The following is a 10,000-nucleotide window of genomic DNA, read 5'->3' as shown; positions in this document are numbered from 1 at the left end:
GCTCCCGTGACGTCCCATCGTTCGGACCGCCGGTTCCGCGGGGTGTGACCTTCCCCAAGTCCACCGTCTTCCGGGACTTCCTGCTGGCCAAGGTGGTCAACGCCGAGAACGCCGCGCACAAGTCGGACAAGTTCCGCGCCATGGCGACGCGCACGCGGCAGGAGTACCTGCGCGACCTGGCCGAGCGCCACGTGACGGCCACGCCTGTGGAACCCGCCGGAAAGTTCCCCTTCATCTCGCTGGCGCACCGCAAGCGCGAGCGGAGCCGGCCCTACAGCGGCGCGGAGCTGCGTGGACCGGGCGCCCTCACCTGGCTCGTCCACGCCGAGGACCAGACGGCCGGCGCCGAGCGGGAGTGCGTGCTGGCCGTGTCCAGCGAGCTCCTGCTGCTGCTGGACCGGCAGGCCAAGGCCGTGGTGTTCAGCTGCGCCGTGCGCGACGTGATTGGCTGGTCGTTGGGGAGCCCCGCCTCCATGAAGATCTTCTACGAACGGGGTGAGAGCGTGTCGCTGCGGTCCATCAACAACAACACAGAGGACTTTGGAGAGGTCGTCAAGCGCCTGGAGGTCAGTGTCACGCCCACTACTGCAGTTGCCATGGCTTCACCATGCTTTACCCAAAGCACATCTGGAACATTGCAGAAATGTCTCTAAATAACTATCAAAATAACCCACAACCTTAATCAATCTAGCTGCTGATGCAACTTCTAGATCTAGCTGCTGCAGTAGAGTGCAGCGTCCTGGTGAAGTATTTTGTGAAAGGAAGGGACAGTCAACATGATAGCTATTATGCAGTGACGATAATGTTATTATTTGTTTATTTAGTTAATCATTAAACACGTATGACATGGGCCGTACAGGGAAAATACTTCCAAGCCATTGTGACCCTACTGCTCGGGCCTGTTGTTCTAGTCAAGAGATGATGCATGTTGTCATGACGATGATGCACATTGCCATATCATCACTTAGGTGATGACTGTTTTAGATTGAGACAGACCCATATCATTACCTCTGGTGTGAATCCTGCCCCATCATTATCTCTTGTGAATCACCACTGCTCCAGCTGTCCTGTAACAGGAAGGCATTATATATATATATATAATATTCTAGTTAAGTGTAGGGTATGCACAGAGTAAGTTTACAGTGTACACTTTACAAGTTTGTTAGAGACATAGAGAGACCGAGGAGAAGGGTGTGTGTGTATGGGGGGGGGGGGGGGGGGGTATATCCTCCATCCTCCATCCTGGAATACTAGAGCTGCAGCATTCACACATGTATAACCACTCATATACGATACTAAAATACGTAGGAGTGGTTGTGTGTGTGTTTGTGTGTGTGTGTGTGTGTGTGTGTGTGTGTATCTGTACGTGTGTCTGTAGGGAGTGTTTGGGTAACATGCTCACACACATATCTCCTCTCATACAACAATACATTTAAGTAATGCATACTAGGAGTGTGTGTGTGTGTGTGTGTGTGTGTGTGTGTGTGTGTGTGTGTACCTGTGTGCATGCTCACACACATATTGTTATCATGATGATATGCGGAAAAGCTTGAGTTACATCACTGCAGTCACAAGTTAGGCAAGAGTGTTTTTATTACGTGTGTCTGAACACTGAGATGGGTTTGTGCCTGCAGGCTGCAGGCTGACATGTCGAGCACATTTATAATAGACACTGTGCCTCAGCACGTCCTGCCCAAGATTGGGACACCTCACAGGATGCGTGCGGTTGGTTTTCTGGGTGCCCAATATCTCAGGTGATGATTGGAGGATGATGGGGTGCAAGCACAGCTTTGGCTCTCGTGCTTTCATCTCGTGTCTGGACACGTAGCTGTTGAGCTCTGTGTTGCGCTCGTGCATGGAGATGTTGTGTGTGTGTGTGTGTGTGTGTGTGTGTGTGTGTGTATCAGTAACAAAGCCTGCTCGTGCATGGAGATGTTGTCTCATAAACATGACCAGACTGAGTTTTGATTCGGTAGCAGTTGGGGTAATGTTTTTGTTTTTCTTAAGTTAATAATTCACCAGATGTGTGCAGATTGCTGTGTGTGTGTGTGTGTCTGATTGTGTGTGTGTGTGTGTGTGTGTGTGTGTGTGTATGAGTGAGTAAGTGTGTGTCAGTAACAGCCTGTCAGGGTTATCTCATTTGAGAACTTGCTGCCATCACAGTTTAATCCCAAACGGCAGCAAACCCTGCGTCGGATCTGAACCACAAGTGAGCCAGATGTTAGCCGGACTCTGCTGCTCTGTGTGGCGTGCTGCTGTATCTCAGGGTGAACTCCAGTCCAGATGCAAAGCTGATCAAAGAAGGGCCGCTGGCTGATTGAAAGGCAAGGCTTGTGATTGGCTGCTGGCTGACTGATTGCGTGGCAAGCTTGTGATTGGCTGCTGGCTGACTGATTGAAAGGCAAGGCTTGTGATTGGCTGCTGGCTGACTGATTGGTGAGGCTCCTGATTGACTGCTGGCTGATTGAAAGCTGAAGCTGGCGTACTTTAATCTGTGTCTGACTTCAGAGGATAGACTGACTTTAAGTAGTTCCCAGAAAGTGAGAGAATATGCTGGGACTGAAGATGGTCTGCATGGTTCTTATTAGAATTTAGTCAAGCAAATAAATCGATTGGACATGTTAGATAAACCAGATCACAACGTTACTTTTGCAATCTGTTTGCCATCTCCTCTATGAAAGGGGTTTATTGTTTATTCTTAAACTCAGACGTCACATAAGGAACGAATCATGCAAATTACACAATAAAGCAGAACTCTGTTGGACTGGTCAGTTTGTTTGTTTGTTTATAGATAAACAAGAGAAGAGCATCAAGATCTGTTCAGCATAATAATGCAAAAACTAATGGTGGAGGGAGGAAGTTCTTCACTGTAGCTTTTTAGAAGCGTTTGATCCATATAATGGTTCAATCAAGGAGTTTTAAACATCTACTCCACTCTCTTCTCCTCTCTCCTACTCTCCTCTCCCATCTTCATCTCCTTTCCTCTCTCCTTCTCCTCTTCCTCTCCTCTCCTTTTCTCTCCCATCCTCCTCTCCTCCTCTCCTCCTCTCCAGCTCCTGTCTAAGGGCTGCCAGACTACGGAGATGACACTGCGGCGGAACGCTCTGGGCCAGCTGGGTTTCCACGTCAACTTCGAGGGCATCGTGGCGGAGGTGGAGCCGTACGGCTACGCGTGGCAGGCGGGGCTCCGGCAGGGCAGCCGATTGGTGGAGATCTGCAAGGTGTCGGTGGCGTCGCTCACCCACGAGCAGATGATCGACCTGCTGCGGACATCTGTCACCGTGAAGGTGGTCATCATCCCGCCCCACGAGGACTCCACCCCACGCAGGTGATTGGCAGGGGACAGGAGGGACGGGGGGGGGGTTGGAGAGGATAATGGGGTAATTCAGAGAAACCCTGTCTGAAGAAAGGGATTATGGGTAATGTAGTTTCCCTCCCACTCCCACAGCAAGTGACTGAGGACAATAGGAACATGGGGTTGGAGAGAGTGATGAGATGATACCCTGACAGCAGAAAGGTCTTTTGGGTAATGTAGTTTTTTTTCTCACAGAGGCTGCTCAGAGATGTACCACATGCCGCTGGTGGACTACAAAAACCATAAGGAGGGCATGCCATATGAGCTGAAGTTCCCCTTCCGCAGCAACAACAACAACAAGTGGCCGCGCTCGTCAGGCAGTCCGCAGCAGACGGTGGGCTCGTCGGCCCAAAGCCGTGGCACGGGCATGGGGGGCACGCTCATCAAGGCGCCCGCAGCCGAGTACTCCGACCGCAGCGGGGTCATTCCACGCAGCGTGTCCAGCGACGGACGACCCCTGAACCCCAAAAGGTCAGCAGGGAGGTGAGATGATGATGGGGTCACACAGGGCTCAGTATGTGGGGTGGGAGGGTGAGATTCTACATCCGTATGGATTGGCCTGATGGGGAAAGAGGTAACAGGCTTGCAGAGCACTTTCAATGGGACTTGGTGTATAGACCCTTTCAACAATAAAAACAAAAACAATGCTTGAACGTTCTATTTGGTTCCCAATCTACTTCCTCTGCATTAAGATAACATATGGAATGTTAAAACGGAAGTCTTGTGGGGCCAACTATGATGCTGATAATGGAACTCTCTTGAAAGGGTCTATACAGATTGTATCTGTATCTGTATTGGAAACAATGTCTTTTAACAATGTCTTATAAAGCGAAGACACAGAAACACTACTGTAGATCTTTAAAGCTCTCCTCTCTCTCTCTCTCTCTATTTCTCTCTCTCTCTTTCTCTCCCTTCCTCTACCTCTCTCTCTCTTTCTCTCTCGCTTTCTCTTGCTCTTCCTCTCCCTGCCCCTCTCTCTCTCTATCTTTCTCTCTTTCTCTCTACCTTTCTCTCCCTCTCTCTCAGGTACTCTCCAGGGTCTGATAACTACGCGTTGGCATGCTCTATAGTGATGGGCCGCTCTCCACACATGCGCAACTCCCCCAGCGGCGCCCCCTACGGTAGCGATGCCAACACTGCAGGCGCTTCCCACTGGAGACAGAAGTCAATGCCTGAGGGGTACGGTACTTAGCATCGCGCTTAAACTCGTATAACACAATAACACCCAACAGGTCCCTGGTCCCCTGGTGGCAGACTGTGTGGCTAAGTGGGCTGAGGGGATAGGCTGGCATTTGGAAGATTGCCGGTACGAGTACCAGATGGTCTCTTGATGTTGTGCGTTCTGCCCTTGGACAAGGCTGTGTTTGCATTGTCTCAGTTCACCCAGCTGTGAAATGGGCACAAGCGTAAGCTTGGGGTTACCTATGATGGTGTCCCATGATCTAGGGGGGGTCTACAACTCTCAACAGCTTAGCACCACAGAAACCGCATATAAGCAGCATTGGCTGGGAAAGGATTAACTAACTTAAGTCCCCTGGTCCAACTTTAATCAAATACGGCAATTGGAGGCCCAGGCCGAAGTGGTACAGCATCACACTAATGCTACTCATACATCAGAAGACTTTGAACAGATTGAGCAAAGATTTTGGAAAGACTACAGTCGCACCCTCTCACATCTAAAGACAAGTCACAGATTTTATAGTCACAAACTAGTTGCAGGCTATGATTTTGCAAAGACTGGGAATCTTGCAGGGTCACTTTTTACAAGACTGCAACTAAACCGCAACTCCAGTAAAACTCCCTAGTTTTCATTCCGATTTTGGAAATGTAGTCTCCTACTGTGAAATCGCTTGAAAATCACGTGGTTTAAGGCCAGCATTAAACTAAACGATAAAGCAGAAGGAGCACCACAAACTGTCTCTCAAACTTTTTCAGACCAAGGACCACTTAACCGATAAAAAAAAAATCATGGACCACCTACAAAAAAAACAAAAAAACAGTAGACCTACTTCAACAGTATATTACACAATAGGCCTACTCACTGAACCACCTTACTTACTATCTTTGCACCTTGCTTATTGTGCCAGAGGATTCATATGATTTAAACTGGCGTAGCTTACATAGGCAGTTTTGCAGAACTGTTTAGATTTACATACAAGTTGGTTCAATATTGCAATTTGCAAACAACTCATCTATATTATATTTTACCACGTCTGCTTGCGGACCACCAGTGGTCCCTGGACCACACTTTGCGAAACACTGCCCTAGTCCAACCCAACTCCTGGCCCTTAGCCTAGTAGAGTGGTGTATGTCGGTAACTGCTCTGCTACTCTAGTGCTAATATTCATCCCTGATTCCTGGAGGCACAGGTCTCCAGGGTACAGTACTACTGGGCAGCCTGATACTGAAACTAACCCATAAACCAGCAGCTGTTGCTTAACATGTATGGATGTGATATGAATCCACCCTGAAATACTAGAAAAGCATTTTCACTCTCAATAATAACGATTCAGAAAGAACATCAGGAATAACTACAACATTTGCTACAATTATTTCCAAATTTGACCTATAGTATAGGTCAAATAGTATAGTTACATGTTATTTTTACAGTTATTTTAAGGATTTCACATCATAATAATTTATGCTTAGCAAACCGTGTAAACCATTATAAGGAGCCATTAACCATCACAGAACTTCCAGATCACCCAGATCTAATATGCCTAACTGACTCCATTTCCCACAATGCATCTCAGGTTCAACGCTAACAGGAACTCTCCACTGGTATCAGAGCGGCAGAACCTGAACGAGGTGGTTAACGGGGTGAAGGTCACACCCTGCTGGCCAAGGGTGGTGGACGGGGAGGCACCCCGCGGAACCGAAAGAACCCCAACAGGTGAGTCAATAGAACCTCAACAGGTGAACAGATAGAACCTCAACAGGTGAATACATAGAACCCCATCAGGTGAACAGATAGAACCCCAACAGGTGAGGGGACAGAACCAGGTGAGGGGATAGAACCCCAGTAGGTTAGCCAACAGCCGCGACGGGTGAGCGAGAGGATGATGGAAGATGACCCGACAGGATGGGAGATGACACGCAGGAAACAGCAGCTATTAAGATCGAGCAGTTAGCAAGGGCAGCTAAGACGTGGGACTGTGCAAAAGACAAAAGCAAGCAGAGTGCTCCAGATTCAGTTGGCCAGATGCACTGAGCCAGCCAGTTAGACCCTTAAGGCCTCCACACACACCTGTGTCGACATGAGCATGGCCTACTCTGCTTTCGATACTCAATTACATTAGATTCCATTGTTCCACCGCAACTGGCGCCTAAGGTCTGTTCTGTTTTTGATAGAATCACCTCAAAAAAAATCCATTGTTTATCGAAAGCTAGTCGGTTAAAGATTTGGGCGCGGGTAGGGGACAAAGCGTGTCGGCCCTCTCGTGTAGGCTCCTGTGTGCAGAGGCCTTTAAGCTCTTGCTTGTTGGCTGTGCGAATAAGCAAACTCAGGTGGTCATCCCTAACACCTTGGGGTGGCCTCAGACCTCCTGGACCAGGATTAGTCACTACTGCGCACATCACTTCAGCTTACTGGAGCAGACACACATCTCAGACTGCCTAGCTCAAGAGCAGACAAGCCCCAAGACCGGCAGATACATGGGAGAGGGTGTGTGTGTGTGTGTGTGTGTGTGTGTGCGTGTGTGTGTGTGTGTGTGCGTGTGTGCGCATGAGAGTGTGTGGGAGAGGGGACTGTGTTTGAGAGAGGTTGTGTGTATGAGATGGAGTATGCGGGAAAAGGAGTATGTGAGTGAATGAATGAGTGTAAGAGGAAGTGTGTGTGTGTGTGTTAGTAGGAATGTGTGTGAGCAGGAGTGTGAAGGAACAGACAGGATTAAGTCGTGCAGTGGAGAGAGAGCGTCCACACCGGTGACCCTGTCCAGGGGAGAAGGTTAATCCTCGTCTGGAAGGCTGCTGCTGCAGCTGCTGTTTCAGACGTGTGTGTGTGTGTGTGTGTGTGTGTGTGTGTGTTCTCCTACACGCTGGCCCACTGATGCAGACTAGCACAGACCAACCCAGACCAACCCAAACTAGCACAGAGCAGTCCAGATTAGCATAGACCTGCACAGAGCAACCCAGACTAGCATAGATTAGCACAGAGCAACCCAGACTAGCATAGATTAGCACAGAGCAACCCATACTAGCATACAGTAGATTAGCACAGAGAACCCAAACTATCATAGATTAGCACAGAGCAACCCAGACTAGCATAGATTAGCACAGAGCAACCCAGACTAGCATAGATTAGCACAGAGCAACCCAGACTAGCATACAGTAGATTAGCACAGAGCAACCCAAACTAGCAAAGGTTAGCACAGAGCAACCCATACTAGCATACAATAGATTAGCACAGAGCAACCCAGACTATCATAGATTAGCACAGAGCAACCCAGACTAGCATAGACCTGCACAGAGCAGCAGAGTAGTGCAGACTAAGCCAGACTAGCACAGACCAGCACAGACCTGCAGGCGCTCTGGGATAGGGTACACACATGATAGTGATTAAGTACTGTTGTACAAGTTACTCTTCTGTGTTGCCATCTGCCTGGTCTTGACACTGTTTCTTCTATGTGTGTCTATGTGTGTGTGTGTGTGTGTGTGTGTGTGTGTGTGTGTGTGTGTGCACCTGTTTCACAGAACCACCTACCACAAAGCCCAAACCAGCCATCAGCACCGCAGAACAGCTAGAGGGAGGCTCAACCCACTCTCCCTGCAAGAGCTCCAAGGTAAGACCATACCACCACTTTACTGCACTTCACAACACTTAACCTCACTTTACTGTAGTTTATTGACTTGCAGACTTAGCATTTAAGGCTGAACAGTTATAACTCCAGATTTAATGTACCCTGGAAATCCAGAGTTCTCGCGGGAGCACAATATGAATTTTCTCAGCGAGTCACTTTGGCAATGAGTTATGATGCTCATTACTTATGTCCCTTGTATCGTGGGGTACCAAATCACATCGGTGTATCTGATATAGGCGGGCCTGAGACTAGCTAAACAGATGACGACAGCGCTGCAACAAATCAGTCGGTAAACATTGGTCGTAGTGTTATCCAATTGTGTCGAAGTCCGGAATCAGTCAGTAAACATTGGTCGTAGTGTTATCTAATTGCTTGCAGTGATATTTTTAAATGCATGTTTGGTGCCACCCCTCGAGTTGGGCCATTACATTAGTCATGGCCAGAACTTTAATCTTTTGGATTTGGGTCTGGAATCTCCAGGTTAGATTTGATGTTGAATTGAATGCTTAATTCTTGCTAATTTGAATGACGCCACTGCCTATTGCTTTAGACAAAGGTCATAATCTGAGATTTCTACCTGGGATGTCAGAATGATATCTAGGGGGCACTGTGGTGCAAGTAGATGCAGCGTCCATTCCATAGTTGCACCCAAGGGCTCGTGGTGACCCGGGACCTGCGGCCATTTCCCAATCCCACCTCATCTGTCTCTCCTATTCGCCTCCTGTCATGCTTCACTATCTTTATATCTGAATAAAGGCAAAAGCCCCACAGATATATCGGAACGTTACATATTACCAACAGTCCCGTTTGTCCAACCTCTTACGTGTACTGTATGGGTCACTTAATATTCATTTCTATACAAACCAAGATGGCGGATTCCGGAAGTAACGCAAGCACCCACATCATAAGTGTATCTAAATAAGCTATGTACCAAAAATTACATTTTACCGTGAGATGTAAACAGTGTTGTAAGGCTGCGTGTAGGCTACAAATCCGCTTGGAGCTCCAGTGGAATTTTAAATTGCGACGAGAATTCTCGGGCTAACCGTTCATGTGCCTGAGAAGGTTGGGAATATGCACCCACCAGCCCAGCACTAAACTCTGAGCGTGGTACACAAAATCGGATATTTCAGGCAGTAAAAGCCCCGGTAAGAACCAAACTAGATTTTGTTCAAATCTACACAATATGGCTACTGAAAAATGTAAGGTTCATTTATCAAATGTTATTTTGAAGTATTAAAAAACATTGTTGTTTTAGAATTTTCAAACAAAATGGTTGGTAATTAATACGTTTACGATACAGTACTTGATAAAAAAGAATGAGCCGCCATCTTGTCTGTCTGCCTATACAGACGGAGCCTCCTTACTCCAGCCAATCAAGCAGCAACACCCTCTCAAGCACCGCCTCTAGCTCCACCCACAGCGACGAGAAGTGGTACGAGATTGGCTGTCGCTCGGGGGCGGGCTCTCGTCCTGACTCGGAGCTCAACGGCTTCGCGGGGGCTGGCAGTGGCAGTGGCTACCTCCAAGGGGCGTCGACGGACAGCGGGTATCGACGCCACCCTCCTACGGGGCGACCCTGACCAGTAATGCGCCGCTGATCCTACCCCCGCGGGCCAAGGAGAAGACCCCCTCTGCCTCCGCCTCGTGTGCCTGGAGCGAGGCCTCGTCGCCGGGCAAGGCGGGCATCCGATGTCCCCTCTCCCCCCGCAGAGGCGTCCTCCATCAGCCCTGTGGACAGCCCCGAGGAACCGGCCAAGAGCCCCAACAACTACCCCCCTGCCCCGACGCCAGCGCCTACCCCCGCAGCGATGCAGCCTCGCACTCCAGGTACACACACACACAC

General features: G+C 48.9%; 1 protein-coding gene across 1 annotated transcript in view; it reads left to right on the top strand.

Moving 5' to 3' along the window:
- LOC121693043 (signal-induced proliferation-associated 1-like protein 1) overlaps window positions 1–10,000 on the top strand; it is a 68,872-nt gene that overhangs the window by 47,986 nt on the left and 10,886 nt on the right. The window contains 8 exon segments of the mRNA XM_042072194.1: window positions 1–566; window positions 3,054–3,328; window positions 3,551–3,838; window positions 4,382–4,534; window positions 6,109–6,248; window positions 8,048–8,136; window positions 9,507–9,710; window positions 9,713–9,984. The exon segment at window positions 1–566 is cut by the window's left edge and continues 14 nt beyond it. Of these exon segments, the coding sequence (XP_041928128.1) occupies window positions 1–566; window positions 3,054–3,328; window positions 3,551–3,838; window positions 4,382–4,534; window positions 6,109–6,248; window positions 8,048–8,136; window positions 9,507–9,710; window positions 9,713–9,984 (1,987 nt within the window).

The sequence above is a fragment of the Alosa sapidissima genome, chromosome 19, assembly GCF_018492685.1.
Source record: "Alosa sapidissima isolate fAloSap1 chromosome 19, fAloSap1.pri, whole genome shotgun sequence".
In the NCBI taxonomy this organism is placed as follows: Eukaryota; Metazoa; Chordata; class Actinopteri; order Clupeiformes; family Clupeidae; genus Alosa; species Alosa sapidissima.
Note: the sequence above shows the minus strand (reverse complement) of the source record. Positions and strands in the feature narration are given on the sequence as shown.